At 39.2% G+C, this 23,101-nt stretch overlaps 1 protein-coding gene across 2 annotated transcripts; it reads right to left on the bottom strand.

Annotated features, from left to right (window-relative positions):
* Positions 1-1,953: 1,953 nt before the first annotated feature.
* LOC120732169 (rap guanine nucleotide exchange factor 5-like) lies at positions 1,954-21,980 on the bottom strand. 2 transcript variants are annotated; one of them, XM_040029580.1, is made up of 19 exons: positions 21,516-21,980; positions 14,888-15,021; positions 14,110-14,210; positions 10,372-10,450; positions 10,004-10,148; positions 9,816-9,913; positions 7,887-7,914; positions 7,616-7,694; positions 6,739-6,888; positions 5,881-5,978; positions 5,510-5,632; positions 5,229-5,407; positions 4,914-5,004; positions 4,748-4,798; positions 4,442-4,529; positions 4,230-4,294; positions 4,013-4,067; positions 3,604-3,756; positions 1,954-3,570 (listed from the first exon to the last, which is right to left on the bottom strand). In XM_040029580.1, exons 1-18 carry the CDS (start codon positions 21,753-21,755, stop codon positions 3,638-3,640), a joined length of 1,923 nt encoding a protein of 640 aa, XP_039885514.1. In that variant the 5' UTR covers positions 21,756-21,980; the 3' UTR covers positions 1,954-3,570; positions 3,604-3,637. The 2 variants fall into 2 exon arrangements, with proteins under 2 accessions (XP_039885514.1, XP_039885513.1); XM_040029579.1 differs by having other exon boundaries at positions 1,954-3,756.
* Between the last annotated feature and the right edge of the window lie 1,121 nt (positions 21,981-23,101).

Here is a 23,101-nt window from a genome sequence, read left to right as displayed (position 1 = left end):
TACTGTTTAGTCTGCTACAGAGCAGAAAATTGCAAAAGCTTAAAGCCACATTTTAAGCTTTGAATGGTTCAACGTTTCCCTCCAGGACTTACACGTCACTTTCTTGTCCCTTATGAAACAATCCCATACTTTGTTGTCACATTAGGTAATAAACACATAAAAATGAGAAATTTTAAGACCAATCTTTTCCTTTTTGTCCTTTTTCTATATTACGTGCATGTTTTCAATGACTCTCGACGTATGATTCAGCTCTGATCCTTCATTCTTTGTTAAAACAATTGGTTGTGAGAACTTAGGGAAAAGTTTACTACAAGCACCTTTTCATAATGTGTTAAAGGTAATAAGAACATAGTATAGTGACTTATATGTGCTCTATGAAATCTGAAATCCTTAATTTTGTATGTTTGACAAAGTGCTTGAACATGTCAAGTGTAATAATGTTTCACTTCAACCTGATATCATGCCAAAGTCTGTAGCAGTTCGTCCTGCTGTAAGTTTTGTCTTTGGTTAATCACAGCATTGTGGGCCAAAGTATGGCATTAAGGTACTTAAGCAGACTTTTCAGGTATCTGCACCTGACCGGACTGTTTATTTTACTGACAACTTTTTACTTTTACTCCCTGCGATTTAGCACAAGTACCTCTACTTTTTACTCCTGAAAAATTCAAAGACTTGTTACTTTACTTTTAATGCATTTGAGGGAGTTATTGATTATTTCGCATCACAGCGCACCTTTCCAACATTAAACCACTTTCAACCCAAATGGAGCGAACAGTAACACTTAAATGACAATCTTATTGGTCTTATGATCCATCATTGGCGGAGGTGCTTCCTGCCACCAGCCAACTGCTTGGGGCCTTCAGCCAGTGAGGGGGAGAGACACCTGAAAAATGTAACTTCCACTTGCATTAAATTATTTGTTGACTTTGAGATTTAATATTAAGGTAACACTTTATAATACAATCCACAACTAGTTAAATAGAACATCTGTGTGCTGTATTTGGAATTACAATGTAAATGTATTCGCCTACAAATATTTAAAGGTAGGTACACTAGAATAAAAGAAAAATTAAGTTAGACTTGGCTCCATTATTATAAGATCACATAGGCAATTCTTATAGTATTTTTTTTTTCTTGTAAGTTGATAAGGGAGAACAGTCCTTATCAAAATTATATTGGTAAAATAAAAAGGACAGTTGACTAACAGAACATTCAATATGTCATTAACATCATGTATACCAAACAAAGAAGTAACAAAGGCTCCATTATTCCATCCTATAAGGTTATGAAATGGCCCATCACTGTTACACTCTTATTCTAGTGTGCCTGCCTCTAAGTATTTGTAGGTAAATACAATTACTTTGTAATTTCAAATAAAATACATTTAATTACAGGGTAATTACACCTTTTTGTCGAAGACTGTATTATATAAAGTTATTAATTAACTTGGCTAGCAGAACTAGTGTCAGCTGTGACATGACTGAGTTGAAGTTCAAGGTTTTTAATTTGCTGGTGTCAGATTATTAATAGGGGTGATGAACACTTGTTGGAGAGACCCAGTTTTGCCCCGGCAGACCCTTGATCTTGATCTGCACTTACTGCATGCGTTTACTGTAGAAAGAGGCAAAAAACATAAGCAGGAAATCCAAGTGCAAAGCAAACATTTGTGTCAGAGGGAAATGGAGTCAGTGACCCTATGAGAAAACAAAGACACTGATCAGTTACTGTAGCTTAGCGCAAAAATTTCCTTCAGAGTGCTACTTTTCACTTTCATGTTTCATATACATTTCAGAGCGTGTACATATTCACTTTTGTAATCAGTACTTTAACTTCCAGGGTCTTTGTTAACACTGTAGTTCTAAGTGAAGTAATGTTTGCATGCTGGTGTTAGAAAACAGACTTTACCTGTTATGAATTATCACCAAATGTTAGTCTAAAAATAATGAGCTCACGATGATGAAAAGTATTTTAATACATGCACAGTTGGCACTAATGGTCAGTCCATGGTTTGACATATCATGCAGACCCGCCAAAAACAGTGCGTACAATAAAAAAACTAACAAACAAACCAAAACAATTAACACAAGCATCCTAAATAGTATCTTGAAAGCAAATAAATAATTATGAGATAAATATCCATATCCAGAACTTTCAACATATATACACTGTATAAATTGAATCAGCTGTACACTATTGATGACAAAAAAATGATACTCAAAATAAAATACTGCTAAAGCATGTTTTAAAATCCAAATATACAAAATGTGAAGAATATAAAGCATAATTGTATGTACACACTTCACAACAACTACCTCAGTTTGCCTGACCCAACCTAGCAAAACAGAACAAATACTGTATGTTTAAGATCATACAGTAGTGCTACGACACAATGCAAACAAGCAAATGGCTTCCAGTTTGTCTTCTTCTTCTCTCTTCTTATTCTTGCCCAGAAGGTGCTATTTTAATATTTGATTTTTGCTATCGCTAAATCTAACCACAAATGAATCAGGCTTCAAAGAAATCAGGTTCTTTTCTGGTGCTAAATTCTTGAACTCTGTGTATCAGAAGTGAACAACTGCTGTCAGTCTTCAAATCTCAACAGACGGATGTATGGATGTCTGCAAAATGCACCAATATTGATGAACTTTAAAGCCCAGTACAGAGAAGTACCAGTATGAGTCTGTGGCTTCATTTAACTGATTGTCCACAGCTAAACCACTTAAAGTTCCCTGTGCTAGTGATTTAAAAATGATTAGAAAATGATCGTTATTTTAAACACCTATTTTTCATGGGATTTGGCACAAAGATAGACAATTATTACACATGCCAACAGAATACAGTATACTGTACTACTCTGTAGTTCCCTGCCTTAATACAATCTGTACTGTGCAAAGACTCATCATATATGCGTCACTTTGTGGTCAAATAAAACAAAAAATACAAAATAAAAATGATATAAAAAACTGTTAAACATGTAGCAACAGTTTCAATCTTGTTGTGCATAACACTGTGCTGATTTGCTTTGGGAAAAGCATGTCTTACATCTGACCTGGCAACAAGAAAATCTGGATTGTGGCGAACTCTGAGAGCACAGAAGTGTGTGTAACAGTGCAGACTTTTATTAGCTGAAAGAATCTTTGGTTAAGTCTGATGAGCTGACCACCACTGTTTTTAGTTGATGTAAAAAAAACAAAACAAAAAACAGTAGCTCTCTGAAGAAAGTCAGAAACAGTTATCAACTAGTCTTCCTTCTGTGCTCACTGTTGCTTTGTGGTGTGCTAAAAGCTCAAAGAAAAGACCAGGACAGTGAATCTACACCCATTGGTTGCATTTGTTGTAAGTTTGTATTAGAAGGAAGCATTTTTCCTGCAAAGCAACCGTTTCTTTTTGTAAATTTTCGTTGTTAAATGACGTCTAGACTTGCCTTAAACTGTGTGATTTTGCTTTAGGTGCTTAAAATGTCATGTTTTTATTAATCTGTTTTAGCCGCCTGCTCCTGTCTCTGGTAAATAATCTCCTGATCAAATAGCGCCCTCCTGTGGTTGGTTAGGGTCTTGTAGCCTTTGTCCTGAGAGTTAGATGGGACAGCAGTAAGGTTGTCCCTTGGCACAGTATGAAGGAGGGTCAGAGTTGTTTTCTAAGATCGAGGCTCCAGCCTTTGTGACAGTTCAAACAGAGTCTGCTGATTGTCGATGATGTGAAGATAGTCAATGTAGGCTCGCACCTCTGAGCTGCTCTTCTGTGTTATTCCGTTTCCTAGGATGAATAGAAAACGTGTTACTTTGCTGGGTGAAATGGATTTTGTTGACTTTCTTAAAGCCATTGTATGAAATCATGTAAGGCAATGTGCTGGTGCAAGAGGATCATGAATGTAAGTGACTTTGCTCACTGATTTTGTTATTTGCCTTGCAAAAACTGATGATGACAGCTTTAAAAAATGATGTTTCATCATTGCTTTTAGTATGGAAGTTTGTAGAAAAGAAATAACAATATAAACAATTTAAATACTGACCCATGTGATCTTTCTGGCACTGTCGGATGAGACGCACCATGTCTGCTATCATGTGCTGGAAGCAAAATGTGGAAACAGGCATCTTTAAACATACAGTTTTGTATTCGGTGCTGAAGCATGCCCTGCCAATTCAGTTCAATTCAATTCAATTTTATTTATATAGCACCAAATCACAACAAAACTCGCTTCAATGCGCCACAAAAATGCACAAACCTACCAGCTTTTCAAAATTGACCAGGTTATCATGAAACGTCTTGTTGCCTTCATGAATGAATGTGATGTCTAAAGGAGAAAAACATTTTGTTTAGTATTCTCCAGCAGGTTTGTTCTTCCATGTCAGATCTGCTTGATAGAAATATCTCCCCAGCACTCTGCTCCTAGAGTTAGATTTTCTGCAGGGGAGCTGAAGTGACAGAATAATGAGCACACCTTTCAGCAGCAGAGGAAGAAAAGGAATCTTTGGAGCCTTCATCTTCTTGAAGGAGTCCCTGTAGGCCTTGTGATTCAGCGAGGGATCCTGTGAAGACATTTTTAAAATGAAAGAGTCTTATCCAGCGGGAGTGACTGTGTGTTCCTGGATGCTTTTATTAGAGACTACTAACGATCTAATGCGGCCAGATGTTTCCACTGATTTTACAAGTTCAAAGCATCTGTTTGGTTCGGCCAGTACACACCGACACAAGGGTTTATACTCTCTGTTACAGTGTGAATTCATACCATGCTCAGTAAACTTACTGTAACTGTTTCCAGCTCTGAAAATAGCCGTTTGAATTTGCCAGGAACTTTCTGCAGAGAAAATAAAAGCTGATTTCAGATACTTCAGCTAGACATATAAAAATGGAAAAAGATGGAAATTATTAATTCCTTTTAGAAAAAGAAAAAAGTAAAGAAAACATCTGACCTCCCATGTCTGACTGAGGCGGCTCACGGCTGCTGTGTTGAGGCCCATTATGATCGCAAAGAAACAGTTGAGGTTCCTCTGTGCTTTACAGCTGCACACAAGCACACAGTTCATTTACTTTCAGACTTGTAACCACAAAAGTAGATGTAGTTCAATGATTTGCCACTGGAGGGTGCAGTATTCCCATATAAAACATCTCACCCTACAGGTTGAACGCTGTAATAAGTTTGAACTAATAGTAGGAGAAGCCAATGTGAATACTCGGTAAGTGAATCTCTTATCACACTGCTGTGGTATGGGAGGAACAATACTAACTGGGCAGCAATCTTTATGAATTTCTTGATGAGCTGAACCCGTTTGCAGAGCGTTGGGCACAGCAGCACCTCGGTCATCACCCACAGCTGGATGTCATTGCATCGCTGCAGCAGGAATTCTAAAGCTGTCGTGTGGTTGCTGCCGGCGTGGCGGTTGAAGGTGAAATAGACCAGCTCTTGCTGTAAAAAAAAAGAAAGAAAGAACATTTACTGAACATTAACATCTTTGAAGGATTCAGTATGAAGAGAAGAATTTTTGCAAGTTCAAGTTGTGAGACAAACCTCGTGCACTGCATCAAAAATTGCCCAGTCAAAATCAGTGAGTGCAACAGCGACATCCCAGGTGTTCAAACTCAGCATGTGAGCTGTCCTCTGCTGCAGCTCTGAGTTATCTGTTAAAGGGTTCTGCAAAGAAAAACAAGCAAAAAAGGTTCAGATTTTCCTTTAAAACCACAATGCCCTGAACACCGACATAAACATTTAGACATTTTTGCAGACACTGAATAAGAATTAGTTTTGCCTCAATTTAAATACTAAAAATTAACAGTCTCTTTGCCGGTTTTTAGGTATCATATATAAAAATGCATTTTTTTTCTACTCTCAAGAAAATGCATATTTAAAGTTAAAGTTAAACATAAAAATATTATTCCTACCAGGACTTCACCAAGGTCCTTCCTGCATGCATGCAGCCTCCCCACTGACCGTAAAGAACTGGAGAAAACTCGGTCCTGAGGCTGCAGGAGGAGTCTGCCTGCAGGGGAGAAAAGAGCATAAACAGCAGAATACCATTAGAAATCTGTCTGGCAGCATGTACGCAGCTATCACTGGTTACAGATAAGACTCTGTGTGCCAAGCTCCACTTTGAGGTAGCCTGACACTTTAGTGACTGATAACAGATGCTGACTCCATATTACTTGACTCCCTAGGAGACATCGAAGTCAATTATGTTGATTACAATCTCTCACATACCTATCTGGGCTCAGTATCAAAATGAATATAGAAAGAAACATCAAATATGACAAAATGTTAGAAAAAAAACTATAAATGAGAATTTTTTGGTTGGATTCACTTGTCTCCTAAGAGGAAATGATCACTAAAATCAATACACAGTTGTTCTGAGAGATCACCATATCCTGATATGAGTGCTCTCTTTGATAGGGAAACAGACGGACTCAATGGTGTTGAAGAATATGAAAATGACTGTAGCCGTCATAGTCCTTAAACTCATATGACAGAATTTGGACCAATGCGTTAAACATAAAACACAAAAGAGAACAGAGACTTGTTCTAGTAGGAAGTGGTGGCCCAGCACCTCACTCAAACACTTGTGTAGCATTTTCCTTTAATTTGTCACACATTTGCATTTAGAGTAAGTAGTCTCATAGCTAGTTCTGGATTACTCTAATATTCAACTGTAGTGCTACAGTGTTAAGTTGTGAGTTTCAACATTGAAAGTATTGTCATTATTGCTATGCAATGTTCTCCAACCAGTTAGAGAAAATACTATTTACCTCCAGGATAAGTGACACCCACGAGTACCAGCTCCTCCTGGGAGACATCCATCCTTTCTGCCACCGCCTGCACCAGCTCCTGTGCCACTACCCCGGACTGGACCCTCATACTTAGGTATGAGTCCATGGTTATATACACATGACACAGCACTGGCAAAGGGAAAAAAATAATTTCATTAAGTTGTAAGATCCGTTAAAAAGTGCAGCCCACTGCCCATATAGGAGGTTAACATGAAATCCATGCCTCTATCAGGCACAGCAGAGATCCATTGACCTGGGATCTTCTGGTCCCATTAGGTGGGTCTTGGGAAGCTGCCCACTGACCAAGTTTGCACATTCTGGACACAGACTAAGAAATTCAAATCATCTGCTTCGGTGTATGTTGGCCAACTGAATGACCAAATGAAAGACCCTCTTTACGACCCACTGAATGGCCCACTGAACTGAATTTGGTGATGAAAAATGTTTGTTATGCTAATTTAAGAGCTGTTAAAACAGACCAATTTTGGCCGGGAACACTAAAGTAAGGGGGTGACGTGACCACAACTGGAGGCTTATTTGAATGAACTAGCCCTTTAAAAGGAATATAATCTAAAAACTTTTTTCCCCCTTACTGTCTGTCTCCTTCTACTACACGTTTTCATTACAAATCACCTTTTAACTGTGCTTTTGAGAGGTGCTATAAAGATTTAATCTTATTAGGCTATTATATGTCATAAGTCAGATATTTGCACTCCCAAATATCTCATTCAATCCCTGGAAAGATTCCCATTGTTGTACAGTTCAGACTAAAAGTCTCCTTTTTTCTTACTTTGGAAATAACGTATGGCGGGAGGAATGTGTGAAGAATGAAGCTTTTTTTTTTTTTACGACTTACCATCCTTGGTCTCCCTCTGTGTTGCCCTGGACTGGAGCCCGTTCTCTTTCAGACTCAATTGGTGGAAAAGTGCTTTGCTCTGAAAGAGAGGAAATGCGTGGATTTTGAGACACGCTCTTACTGCCTGAGAACATCATGCATTTCGGTGGAACAACGGAACAATGTTCTTAGGAGGAAATGTGACTACAATAACCCCGACACCCGAAACGTCAATCGGGAAAGCCAGCTCATGTTGTATAAAATCTTTTATTTCTTAGCGTTGTTCACTTACCTTTCTTTGAGGGGAATATTCCACAGTACTGAAAAAAGGAGAAGAAGAAACAAATCACTAAAGTGCACCACAGTGTAATTAAACATTTACAAAAACAATCGTTGTACTTTGTCTTAAAAACTGATGATGATGATGACCCATGGACTGCAGGTAGTGTCCGTAGTACAACAACGTAACGACCCATGCAGTTTATATAATCAAGGTAAAAGGAATCCATGTATACTCCTCTGCTGTGTTGAGTCCATTATTTAAGCTTGGTGTCAAGGACAGATTAGAGTGCTTGGTAGATTTTAGATCTTCCAGTGTGATACCTTCATTTAATCACCCTATTCCCATGGGTTAGTCCTGGTTTGATGGATAGCCCCGTGTCTATTATCATCCCTCAGCTTTTACTGGGCTCTGCATCACAAAAGGCATGTTGGCACAAAGCCTGCCCGCAGGGATCTCCTCTCATAGGCCAGCAACGACTGTGCACTAATGAAAAACCTGACTCCCCCTGCCATGTCAAAGCACCACTTGTGATCTAACTCGCTCTTTTACTCTTCAAAAAGCCGAATCACCAAAGAAGTCGATTAGCTCGGTGAATTATAATGGCACATGATTGGAGAGTGCAAGAAAACAAACAGTCTTTTTCCCCCAGCTTAACCTTCCCTTTGCACAAAGGCCAGATGGAAGTTGATGGGAAGCTTCTTTCTATGAAAAGAATGACACTTTTTTCACTCTGCAGCAGATTTCCACAAGGCAGTCAACCTTGTCCTCCCCTAGGGTGGGACTGATTGTGAAAAGCTCCTAAATAGATGAGTATGTCAGCCGGTAACACCCACGCAAAATCGGCTGCTTTATAAGAGTGGGTGTTGTAGATTTCCCTCCGTGCATATAAACGGGAATGAGATGCGGTCAGATAACTGTAGGAGGCTCGGGTTGAATCATCTCCACTGGTTTTAATGGGCATCAGGCAAGAGCAGCCTCAGGGGAAAAGATGTGACTGGAGGCTGACGAAGGGGAAGGGGCGCATGGGTGTGGCAATGTGTCTCAGGGTTGTACCATCAAAAGCAACATGATGTTTATTTTTATCAACGAAAACACTAAAGCTACTCACAGATTCCAGTTTCAGAGCAACAAAACTGTTGAAATTCATCTTTGATTGAATCTATGTATACATTTAGCAGATCAAGCATGTTTTATTTAATGGAGAATAAATACTGGGTTATTCATAATGCCTTAGTCTGCAATTATAAAAGGTTTTACATGATTTCATATTCTTTTATATATACTTATATTTATTTATTGGTATCTGTGCTTCGTAGCTTCCACAGCACTGTGAATATACACTGGTTTCATTTGATTGGACTGATACTGTATATTGTGTTCTGAATATTGCATAATGATTTTATGACTCAACAAATCTGAAACCATACTGATGCGTATCACTGTGTTTGCAATTATTCTCATGTGTTTGGCCCAATCACAGTCAGCTGGCCAGAAATAGAGTCTTGTAAACAAGTGGTGGGACAAAAAGTACGTGCGTGCTCTTCGAGCTTTTTTCCTTTTCTCACGGAAAACATTTGTGGCTTCTTATTTCTCAAACTTCTTATACATCCTCAGTTCTGGACATTTGAGATGAAGACTTCTGTGCCATTCATATGCATACCAACCCAGAACACTGCAATTACTTTTCAGTTTCTGAATGGATTCATTGATAAGCATCTAAAGAAAGACACCGAGGGGAGAAGAAGCCCTTTCTTCGTATTCAAAGAACAGTGTGTGTTCCAGTTTGAATCCTTCAGCAGTCACAGATCTTACTAGAAATTTTCCATACCCAGGCCTGATGAGGTTCGTTTCCATTTAATAGAATTTGAAAGTATGTCTGTATTAAACTATAGTTCTCTTTCTGTTTCCACCAAATGAGGAACAAATATATGAACTCACTGTCTACGATGCAGGTGGTAGAGTTTCTGCAGCTCCCCCACATCCCTCTCCAGGGCCGGGTGCTCATAAAGATCATCCAGCACACAACGATAAAGAGTCTGGAAGGAAATGTCAATTTTCATTTCTCCCATACAAAGTTCACCTCCCACCCAGTTTCCACCCTTTTCCGTTTGCACAGTGTGTCCTACCTTCATGAAGAGCTTGACATGCTCGTCTTCTCTCAGGAAGTCTTTGCAGAGCGACATCCACTGCGACACCAGGTGCAGGAGTTTCTGCTTCCTCTCCAGAGCATCCTTCCGATCCTCTTTCCCTCTGTGTCGCTTGGTGCAATAGGTGGGACTCGGTTAAGGAAGGGAGATTATTTTTCATGTCTGACGTCAAATGCACAGCACAGCGAAGCATGGTGCATGATATCGATTTAGTAAAGGGGCCAAGAGAGTCAGTTATATGAATAAGATGAGTGAAGTGGAACAGCTTTAAGAAGGTAAAACATACTTTGTTTTTGAATAAAACATCTAATTCAGGATCCTATAAAAGCCTATGTGTTCAAGGATATTGTCCCAGTAGAGCTTGGCATAAATCACTTGTAGACATGAATACTGGGTAGGTTAGCAGGAAGTCATCTAGAAGTGTGTCTGTAAAGAGAAATAAAGATCATTTCATGGAAACTATAACTTCAGAAAAAGCAAAAAAGACTTTACACATCCCATTACATCAGTCATAAGCCACGGACGCATATTTCAGACATGAGATACACGGCCTTGTCACTGCTAAATCAGTGATATTCTGCCACCCAGACACGGTCCACTTTTGCCTTGTAGGAGTGCGACCTTTTCCAAAAAAATGAGCAGAATTCCTCAATTAAGCACGAAGCTGACACACTCAGATACTGTTAGATTAATGGAAAGGAGTGCATGCTTGGAAGGGGCTTTATGGATATAGCCTTATGAGCTTCATTCAGTGCTACAAGATGCTGGAGGGCATGCACTCAAGTGACCTTGACAACTGTATGATTAATGTCTGCTGAGCGCTACGTACAGGAGAGCTTTACTAATTGCGATGGCTTCCGTTTTCCACTTTAATAATGTGAGAAGAAGAGCTCAGAAGAGGCAAACAATATGCTAGCGGCCTTTTATTGCACACCATTTTTTACTTGCATTATCTGCAGTCTCACACATTTGCTACTGCAGGCTGTATCAGTAAAGATAAGCCAATAATGTTAATGTGTCAGGTGACTCTCTCTGACCTGTAATGAAGTCAATATTTTCATTGTTATTTTCTCGCTCACAGACAGGAAATTTGATGTTTCTGCTGTGCAATCATGCAATTGTGTTTACAAGCAGTACTTTCTGCCATGGTACCCTTCTACAACCTCTTACCAAGGTTTAAAATGAAAAAGAGTTCCTGTAAATAGATGACACGAAATGGACACACGCTCTGCATTTGCGTACCTGCAGTTGCATTTTCAAGAAAGACAGCTGATTTTGCTTAATGGGATTTCTTTAATAATCACAGATCAATCTCTCCCAAATTGTGGCCAGCGATTCGTCTGAATATCCTCAGGAACCACTACCCAGAAACTGTCATAAAAACATACACGCAAAAGAAAAAAAATTGTCTAAGGCATAATGTGAAAGAAAGGGACACTAACTCTTAGACATAATGCCCAGCCACAACCAAAAAGCTTTACAAATCCTATTAGAGCCAACTGCCTTCCAACCCCTCTGTAAGTGTGCCTCACACCCAGAATTGTAAATTCTTCTTTTTAATTTCACACTGGCTTCCCAACGTCTTTGTGTACGTTCTAGTCCACAGGACTCCCTGACATCATTATGTTAATCCAAGCAGAGCAGCTGTGGACACATCACTCACTGCTCATGAGCGGTTACATATGCACATCTTCTATAAAAACACACCTTAACACAAAACCAGAAAACGACAGGAGAGATATCACAACCCACCCGCATGTACTGTATCTACTTGCACACACACACACGCACACTGACTGACTGCATACTACTCACTCACACTGCTGCCTACTGCTGTATTTTTTCAGAGCTAAGCTGAAACGCTTTCTCATGAGTAAAAGCTCACATGCTGCTCCCCAGACTGTACAGTCTGACGGTTTCTTTTTTGAAGTTGGAAAACAGACCTAGAGATCTGCAGTTTTCAATTGGAATAGAGGGAAAAAAACAAAGCGGCTCACCTGCGGGATCAAGATTTAACCCAAACAAGTTAGCAGAAGATGTATTTGCTTCATAAAGGGAAACACATTATGTGTGAATTCTGCCGTTTGAATGAAGCTTAGCAAGCGGTTGGGTCGTTTTCTGGCTCCAGTCAGTCATAAAAGTCAGTCAGTTTTTAATATTTCACAGTTAGAACTTGTAGTTGACGTGTACTACCATGTATCATGTTGCTTTCAGACACACAAACCAAAACAAATTTTGTCTTCCTTTTAGCAGAATTACATAATTGATTCACTAAACTACCTTGTCAGTGTCATCAATAGGCTTGTCAATCAATCTGCACGTCTCTTTTGCATTTCAACAAAGCTGATCAATGCAGTCTTTGAAATTTGCATGTTAATGTGTCACTTGCAAGCTTGGTAACCACCAGAAGGCAAATGTAAAAGCATTTAGAAAGCTTTTACATGTTCTGTTCTTTCACTTTCAGTACAAATAAACATCTCTCCACATGGTGCATTGACAAAAGAGATAGGACATCCTCTCATTAAGGGCACAAATGTTCTGTTGCATGATTTTCAATGCTACCAGCGAGCAGTATGATCTGTGCAGAGCAAGAATCAATAGCTGCACTCAGGGATTGGATACAGGAAAGAAGGTAATGCTGAATACTTGTGAATGCTAACCACAGTGCTAAGGAAACACTTGCACATCAGACATCCACTGATTGCTGCAGTGGTTCACACTTGCTTTCCCTCAAACATGCCTGCGGTGGTTTCAGAAAAGTGCCATCTCTCGCAAAAGAAGACAGAAAGCTTTGCATTCCTAATGTTGTTTAAACATAGAAGTGAGTGCTACCATAATGAAATAAAAATGGCTTTCTAATGCGATGTACTGTATGTAAAATCATCAGCTTATCTGAGCCATCCAAGAGAGACGAACCAAAACGCAGCAGCTCGTTGAATGTTGGAATAAATCTTGTTTGGAGAAAAATTGGAAATCTGATTCTATGAGATGATCCTCAGCAGTAGCACAGAACGACAAGGAGCCAGCAGCAGTCAGATTATTAAACATCACTCAGTGCAGATCAATTGCTGCTCAGGACTCATCCTCCTGAGGTCTCTGGCTCTTTGACCCTGGGATACCACTCAGCATCATGCTCTGCTTCATAGCTCCCTATGGAGCATTAACTTCTATACACTCACTGCAAGTTGTACTAATGGTGAACGATGCATAAACAACACAAAGCCCTTCTGGGCCGATGGATTTATTATACTCTAAATGAACAAAGAATAGAATGGCTAAACTATTTGTCTTAGTGGCTGACTTTATGTTTAACTTCATACCAGAATAAAATATTCTAATATAGCGATAAAAATACGACACTCAACATAGTCTATAACTCTATTGCATCCCTGATAAGACATTTGATCTCCAGTTAGTCATGCCTCCATCCCAATGAGAGATCATCTGTTACCACCTCCATATCCCAAGAAAACTGCAGCTCCTCTCCTAATCTCCTTATGCCCACTTTCTTTCCTCTTCCCCGCTCTTTTCATCAATCTTTCGTCTCCTTGCCTCACAGCTCTCAATTGTCATTCCTCATCCAGTTATCTTTTCAGCTTCAGAAACAGAGGGTCTCCTCTGCCTTGGCAACAGAGCCAAATTATCAAGTACCTGCTTGGATGAGAGGAAATGTGTTGATTTTTTATTGCTGTGAGGCTGGACTGCATGTCGTGCAGACCATTTACAGCCTCACTGAAAAGATATGAGAGACATTTATCTCTGTCATGGCTTTTAAATGAATGCGCTTAAACTTAACATCATTTCGGCAATCACAGCACATGATTAACCCAGTAATAATGCCCAGAGGGGGAAGCTGTCCCAGCTTTATCGGTAAGAGAAAGGGTGGGGAGGGCAGAAAGTAAAACAGAAAGTGAAGGTAGCCCATTTACTCTTTCTCTTCTCAGTCACATAAAGATACATATGTGACTTCTACATAAAGGTAAAAAAGACTTTGTGTTTTTGCTTTCTAATATCAAAGAAACGCTTTATGTCAGACACAGGTAAAGCCAAAAGAGGGTGAAATGATATGAAAGCAGTATGCTGACCTGACTCTTTGCCCTGTGTTATCCCTCGGTCCTCGTCCAGCGTTAGGTCATTCAGCAAGTGCTCCAGGATCTTCTCGGGAGTCCCTGACACTACCATGTACCTGTCAGACACAACAGAGTCATTGGACGAGTCCTCCTCAAAAGAAGAGAGAGACCGGCTGCTGCTCCATTCCTCCTCTCCCTCTGTGCCCTCATCATCTATGTAGCGAAAGTAAGGGACATCAAACGTGGGCATTGTCACCGGCTCTGCCCGGCTGGTGCTGTCACTGCTGCTCTTTTCCGAGCCCTCCTCATCCTCCTCGTCCTCCTCCTGCTCCACCAAGGCAGCGTGTAGCAGCCTTACCTCCTCCTGCTGCTGGTTCGGGGGCTGTGGCCGAGATCCCATCCTAGCAGAGTCCCCTTGCCCTTATGCCGGCAATGTTGCCGTGGTTACTGCTGCATGACCCCTTTACCCATCCCTCTATCCACCTGCACCTGCTAGAGCCCGTAGTCCACAGAGGTATCCCAGTATGCTCGCAACTACAAAAAAAACCCCTCTCCAGTTACTTGAATGGGCAGGCTGACAGCGCAGCTGTGCCTCACAGTCCCATGCTGCCTACTTGTATGTATTTAATGTAGTCATTTATGTGCACGGAACTGTGATGTAAGCATGCCTGAGTGAGTGAGTGATCCGCAGAGGGGGAGAAGGAGAGTGATTATAGGGAGAGCGCTGAGGGAGCGAAACATATAGTGAGAGAGGGAGGGAATCTAGGAGGGGAGGGGGAGTGGAGAGGCTTACCTCCTGTTTCTCGCCTCCTCTCTCCCTCCTCCCCTTGCTGATGCAGAGAGCTGCTCTGACGACAATCTCTGGAGAACGAGCACATCGTGGCCCCTCTCTCTCAGACACAAGCGGACTGCCTCGTCACTCTGGGGCTGGGGAGAGAAAAGCGGGAGGGAGGGAGGGAGGGAGGGAGTGTGTTATCACCAAGGAGATTCCCCTGTATTTTCTCCCACTCGCACAAATCACCACTGATTTCCATCATAATACTGCACTGTAAGTGAAAGAGAATTTCCATATATCATTATTCAGCCCTTATCACTGGAGCCCATTCAGGGATTAACATAAAAGACTATTTTAATTATTGATTTATGTGTAGCGCCTATTAAATCACGGTTGGCGACTGAAGGCAGTCTATTTTCAAGCTGTCACATGGTTCAACTTTGCATAGTAACAAAGGTTTTGTGGTTTGGAGTTTAGCATAGACCCCCGATTCCCTTGCCAGGTACTTGTCCTATTACCACCACGGCATACAAGCAATGATAAATTCATCTCCTTTTTGTCAACAAACAAAACAAGTATTTCTTTTTTTTTTTATTCATGCTGTATAGGGCCAAATCTCTGTTTCTATTGCTGGGCATACTGGGCAGCCTAGACATTCTCTTAAAGTATCTAAAATCTAACTTAACTAAAGTCGACATCTTAAACCAAAAAGGATTACTAGAGTGTCTCTGAAGTATAAAGATGGCTGACAGCTGCTTGACAATGGAGTAGCCTGGATCAGTGATATTGGTCTTAATGAGATCTTCACTGTATGTTGCATACACATGCATCCTGAATTAGGCCCCCTCCCCTCACTTTTCACCCATCCTCCCCTTCTCAGCCATCAGTCACTGCAACACAAGCCTCTGTTCATGCAATTAGCTGGGTAGACATGCTGGAAATGGTTGCAGTTTGTGGCCCTAATTGCCTTTTGCCAGAGAAGCATCCAGGGTCGTTCAGTTAAGCATGGCTTCCTGGCACTATTAACGCTTGTCAAGGGATCCATGGACATAAAGACACACTATAGATGCACGATACATATGCAAATATATGCATTTAGATACAAAATATAACAAAACAAAGACACACAAACATAGTGTGTCTTTCATCATTATTATTGCATTATCCCACTACAGTAGTTTAGATTGGTGGTACTTTTCCAGTCCTGTGTTGTCTGACTGACTGAAGAAAACTTTAGATATCTGTTAAAACTGCAGTAGCAATTACGTTTCCACTGTATTCCAATATTACATAGAAAGGTGCTCTCAAGCAGTTTCTACGTTGCTGAAGAAGCATCGAGACTTAATTGTCTTACTACTGGACTAAGGGGCATGGAGGATGACAAAAATGAAATGAAGAAAAAAATCCCATTGAAGCGAAGCTGTTCCTTTCTTCCTGTGGTTCTAGCTTTATCAACATGTGGCATACTGTGTCTGTTAAATTCCTTTAAAGTTAAAAAAAGCACACTTTTTTTGTCTCACCAAGCCTGGCAGTACAGCACAGTTGATTCTTGACTATAATTAACATAATATCTCAGTGTATGGCTAATGGGTCAAACAGCAAATAAGACTCTTCACAATTAATTATTGATTGTTTCTTGGCTGCTTCAGACTACTGCTTGGTGTGCACTGTGCTTTGTGGTTACCAGTGTTCCTATACAAAAAACAACCAGGCATCTAGAGTGGATCATTGTAAGGAGACAGCAGGGCACCGGGCCACTCAGTTTCAAACCTAGCCTTGATCTGACCTTGCTCAAAGTTACTGAAGCCTTTCAAACATGGACGCCATCAGCAGAAGAGCAAAAATTATTTTCAGGCCTCTGCACAAAGTCACGTCCCCCTAAGAGCTTCACTGTCCCATCTATGGCTCCAGATCTATCCTGCTGGCTAGAGAGATGTGTTTTATGTATGTCTGTGTGCATCTGACATGCATGGTATGAAACACTTAAAGTGCCCTGGAAGGTCTCAGTCATGACAAAGTGCTGATTTGTCTTAATTCCTCCCAAGCACCAGTGTGGATTACACAGGATGGGAAGAAGAAGACGGGATCCATATACGAGTGCTGTTTTCAAATAAACATCATCTCTAACAGACGCTTGATGTCATTCATATTTCATGTGTGAGGTTTGAAAAATAAACAGTGAGCAAGGGAGGTGCACATTATGTAACATCAAGGTAATAAGAGTAAGACAAAATGTGTTCAACAGAAAAGATGAGAATGTGCTGCTATCTGTTCCCCATAAACTGAAATTAAAGAGGCTATAAAAGATAGAAAACTGTAAAAGATCTGTAACCTCGGGATCCGAAAAGCAAATAAATGCAGAACCTAGTGTTAAACATTGCATTTGAAACACCTCTGGTTGCAAAGAGAAGTCAAATTGTACAGAACTCCTGTTGACTTGAGGTATGATCTCAGTAAACATCGTCTTGAGTAATCTTTAGTCTCAATCACTATTTTTTTAGCTGTAATAAAGCATGGACTTCTTTTATTGTCTCATTTAAAGCAAAATATGATGAGTGACTATAAACTATAACGCAATATGCTTTAGGTTAAAACAGAGTGCCTAACATTCACAGTCTTTCTGCATCAGAGACTCTGACATGCAGCACTCTGTATATTAAGCACCCCTTTTCCCACCAGCTGGGATTTAACTGATTCCTAAACACTTTGATGTCTGTGTTTAGATATCTGTATGAGTCACGTTTTACAGCACTAGCAGCATCATTAGATTACGTATAAGATGAGGAACACTAGAGAATCATCTCACATAATGTTAATATTTCCAGAAAATGTCAAGTGTTAAATGTACTGTGTATTCTACACTGTAAAAATAAATCGTGATATAAAAGTATTTTACTGTGTATTTTACAGTTTTGTACTGTTCTTCTAGAATATCATTAAATTCACATAAATAGACTGATTTTACATTTCAAATGTAAATTAACGTAAAATCACTGTAAATGTAATAAAACACAATTTTCCTGTTTTTTTAAATGTATCTGTCTGTACATATGCATATTTAGATTGTTAAAATACATTTCATTTAATTTCATTTCATTTCATTTCATTTATTTATTTATTTCACACTTGGTACAACAAATCAAACAAACCAACCACACTTTCTATCAATAAAGCACTACAACCATGTGTGAAAAGGAGCAGGAAGAAGAAAATATTCTTATTAAACCCTGCCCCCTATCTACATTCCAACTTATATTACAAGTGGGCACCAAAAATCAGGGAACAAACTAATATTAACATTTATCTCCGGTCCTAACCCAAACCAAACAACAAATTTACAATCAGAATATACCACTCCACATAGTAACAAGGAGAAAATAAAATTAAAATAAATAAAACAAAAAATTATAATGGATCCATTTTCAATGAACTCCAATTTCATTCGCATTCTTCATATTGAGTTATCGTTTTAAGCATGTAACACTTTTTAAAACAATGTAAACTTATACAATTCTTTAAATTATAATGAAGAGAGTTCCACAGTCGTATACCCCTAACCGTTGGACTCATTAATCTTTGTGTAGTCCTAGCTAACTGATGCTTAAAATAAAATTTCCTTCTGCTATCTTCTCCCCCTGAACACATTAAAAATACTCTTTGTAACTTAAAGGGCAAAATATTATTTTTAGCCTTAAACATAATTAATAATGTCCGTAATTTCACTAAATCTCCTAATTTTAATAATTTTGATTTTATAAATAATTTATTTGTATGTTCTCTATATTTAACATTATGAATCATTCGTATCACTTTCTTCTGTAATAAGTTTAGAGGTTTTATAGTATTCTCATATGTATTCCCCCAAACTTCAACACAGTAACTAAAATATGAGAAAAACAATGAAAAATATAAAATGCGCATTGTTTTATAATCTAATAAATCTCTTACATTTCCCAAAATATAAATGCTTTTAACCATCTTCTTTCTAATATAGTCAATATGAGATTTCCACGTCAAATTTTCATCTACTATTACACCCAAAAAACGAAATTCAGTAACTCTTTCAATCAATTCTCCATCAATGGACATAATGACTTCATCCTCCTTTAGACGATTGCCAAATATCATGAATTTCGTTTTTGTCAGATTCAAAGATAATTTATTTACATCAAACCATTTTTTTTAATCTTAACATCTCAGAAGTCATAATTTCAACCAAATCTTTCAAATTCTCTCCAGAGCAATAAAAATTTGTGTCATCTGCAAATAAAATAGAATTTAACCTTTTTGATACGTCACAGATATCATTAATATATAAATTAAAAAGTTTAGGTCCCAAAATTGAACCTTGAGGAACGCCACATACAATCTTCAATCTTTCAGAGGTATTGCTGAGATAATGTACATATTGCAACCTAGATTGACTGACATTGACATTCACAAATGTATCATAATTTCACAAATATTTGTCTGTTATTTGAAAGATTGAACTGTTAAATTCAAATGTAATGCTATGGAAAAATATATAAAATGATTCGTATAAACTTTTTTTACATCAAATAATTACTATTATTGTTGTTATTTAGGGTGATCGTGGCTCAAGAGTTGGCAGTTCGCCTTGTAATCAGAAGGTTGCTGGTTCGAGCCCCGGCTCGGACACTCTCGGCCATTGTGTCCTTGGGCGAGACACTTCACCTACCACCTACTGGTGATGGCCAGAAGGGAATTATAAAGTGGAATTGTAAAGTACTATATGAATGCAATCCATTGTTATTTAAACCAACTGTTAACTGTATATTTCTGTACATTTAAGTATTATTATTCATATTGCCACATTCATTAACATTTTTATAGGTAATTTCATTGTTTAATCACATTAAATTGTTCCTAATTTAATGTTTAAAAGCACTTGAAAAAGGCAAAATCCGATGTAAAATAAGGGCAACAAACTGTATTGTCATTACTGAAAATAACCGTATTTTCATGGGAAAATTATTTTCTGTTATTTTATGGTATTATTTTGGCGCCCCAGCTGCTGGAATATTACTGTTTTTTTAGGATTTGTTTTTTTTTTACGGTGTAGTGTTAAGTGTACTTTACCATACCTGGCTATTATTTCTGGCATTATAAATGACACATAGAGATATATACTCAGCCTTTTTTACAGTCATAATTTGACAAACTTTGCATATGTACAATATTGTGCAAATCATTGCCAAGCTGACAAATGAAGCCATTGCCAATCAGACATTTCCAGATGGTGGATCAAAATTTGACTGTACTCATTTTCATAATTCCATCAGGTTTGCTAAGATCCCCCAATGAGAACCAACAGCTTGTATTGCAGGAGGGCATATATAGATATAGGCCCAGAAGGATACTGCATTAGGTGTGGTTCTATTCCTGAATTTAGGAATAAATTTTCATTAATTTAAAATTACTTCTGTGGTAAGTTTTCTGTTGAGACACAAGCACTGATTCATTCCTTGAGTTCTTTATTTATTTATTTATTTATGATTTATAGGTCAGTGTTAGGGATTGTTCCTTCTAAAAATGGTCAGGAACAGGGACTGGACTGAAAAATGAAAATGAGTGAGAAAACAACCAATGTCCAAAGAAAGCCTGAGAAACTATTGCTCAAGACCACTTTAAAAATTACTAAAAAGTCTTGATCCTTGGAAACAAATATAAAGAAATGAATGGTGGCTCAGTACCGTGCTCAGTATGTCACTAAAGAAACAAACGTAAAACACTGTTGTTATGTAGCTCTAACATTTGATCATCCACAGACTGGCAGCAGCTCAGTGCAGGCGACAGGCTGTTACTGAAAGTGCACGGTGATAAGGAGAGCTTGCCTCATGGTGGAGAAAAGGTCATGACGCTCGGGAATCCACCCTGAAAACATACAATGTCTTGGCATGGTGGTTCGGCCACTTGCGTCATTTCTTCCTGCAATTGTTCAGCAGGTCAACGCACAGACACAGCTGGCAGGAAGAGAGAAGCTGAACCCACCATAAAGCTAGCCAATCAGATTGCTCCTATACAGGTGATGTAATAGTTTTAAAAGTGTGGAGGCTGACGTGCACATACAGCACTTCTTGTTGTATTTGAATTTCTTTTTACCCATGTTTTGAACAGCATCCCAACTTTTTGAGAACTGGGGTTGTAAACACAGGCATAGTGATTCATCTTATAGATACAATCTATTTTGACATCTATTCTTGCATCTAAAATGGTCTTTTTTCTCATATTTAATGAGACACTTCTTGCAATCTGCACATAATTTAAGTGGCAACACTAATCTTTAGATAAGGTGGAGACACTATAGAACGTAAGGAGACCGATTAAAAAAAAAAAACAAGACTGCAAATTCACTTCAGTTTGATTAATGGGATGCTACACAGACTGCAACGCTTGCATAAAACACTGCAGTATAATCCTGAGTGAATGTAACTTAGGATGCAGACTCCACTTGCTTTCACTCATGGGGAAAGCTTGGTAACAGAGTCGGATTTATAATTAAATAACGTGGAGCATCAAATATGTTGAACTAAAGCTGCGTTTTCATTTCAATGCATTTAAATGCTGCAACAAACAAAAGTTGTAGAAATATCTGCTCTGTCTGCCGATGTGTCATGTATCTCACCTCACTTGTCCTTTCTGGGCTCTTGCTGTGGTTTTGCAGAAAGCGACAGCCATCCTTGGCCAGTCTCTGGACCATCTCCAGTCTGGACAGGTCCTCCTTGTCATGCAGGATGCTCTTGTTCCCGTGCTGCAGCCCAGGGGACACAGAGAACATGTATCTGAGGCCACAGTCCCACGACATTGCCGACTGATTACTGGCTGCTGGCTTTCCACCAGGAACAACAGCAGAAGTCCTGAACATGGGCTTACACAACTCGTAAAAAATGCCTAACAGAGGTGAGCAGCTCAAGAATGAGTGTAGGCTATATGTACGAGTTGTGAGTTTCTGTCATCACAGCCTGAGTAGATTCCAGTTGCTGTACACCTCAGTCAAGTCTACAGGCGCATCAGTTGAACTCCAGGTATCGCTCTGCGTGGTTGGCTGTACTGAGAGTGAATGACAGAGTTCTCCTCTCCGTCCTTCTGGTGCTTTTCAGCACCCGGGCAGGGAGGGAGTGAGTTAAGGACACGGTGGGTTCAGGAAACATCTGGTGAGCCAGACAGACCCAAAAAGGAAGTTTAAAAATCTCCCGAAAGCAGGAGAGAGTTAAGATTCAGGATAAGGCAGGGTACTTCACACTAGAAGGTCAAACTCTTGTTAGGGTGGAGATGTACTACGTGTGAGGCAAACAATACTTAACCGCTTTATTTTCAGTTAGGGTGAGGTAATGTAATGGCGCCCATAAGAAGCTCGTAAAGTCAGAGCAAAAGCTACAGATCTGTCACAGAAAGTTACTGACATATTCAGGTGGATGTGTAAACATCAGAGCATTTACCTGCTGTATATAAAGTGGAGCAAGCATTAGAATTTTGAGTAATCAAAACTCTTTATCACTCATCTAGATAGCTGCTGATTACAGTGAACAGTGAACAGAGTTTCCAGTTTTTTATGTGATATATTGCAAATTGAGGCTGGATCTCGGGGAGTTCATCAGACAAGAGATCAACTTATGCTGGGAACTTACAAACGGCTTCATTTAACATTCGGTATTCTGTAACATTTTTGAGTCTCTAATTAATCTCCAAATGATTTATTGAATTTCTCAGTCAATCGTTGGTGTGTAAAATATCAGTAGACCTATACAGAGGATCTGAAACCCAGGCATGTTTGAAGCTTTTGTGGGAATAATTACATTTTTGATTTATTCATTTATGGCCAGTGAAGCTGATTAATCAACTGTTTGTTTGGGACACTTCATTTGAAACTGTACGTTTCTCTAATAGGACGATAATGAAAAAAAAGAAGAGAAAACAAACAAAGAAAAAAAGCCCTTTAATCACCCTGCAGACTATTGCTGCAAGTGTCCATTTTTATTACAGAGCTCTAAGTTGTCCAACTAAGATGTCCAACTGCAATTGCTGTCAGTGTGCTTAGTGAACTTGCAGAGGGATCAGTGTGACCCAACATGTATCGATCAAAGAAAAACAAGGACATTAAATCTCAGTATGGGCAACATTTTATCTATTATCATTATATCTTTTTTCCCCTCTGTCAGCGGTGTGATGCTTGACTGGGTCCTTGCAAAGCCATTCAGCTGTGCTGCCATC

Source organism: Simochromis diagramma, unplaced genomic scaffold (genome assembly GCF_900408965.1).
Source record: "Simochromis diagramma unplaced genomic scaffold, fSimDia1.1 OVJJ01000361.1, whole genome shotgun sequence".
In the NCBI taxonomy this organism is placed as follows: Eukaryota; Metazoa; Chordata; class Actinopteri; order Cichliformes; family Cichlidae; genus Simochromis; species Simochromis diagramma.
This window is presented reverse-complemented; position numbering and strand designations above follow the sequence as displayed.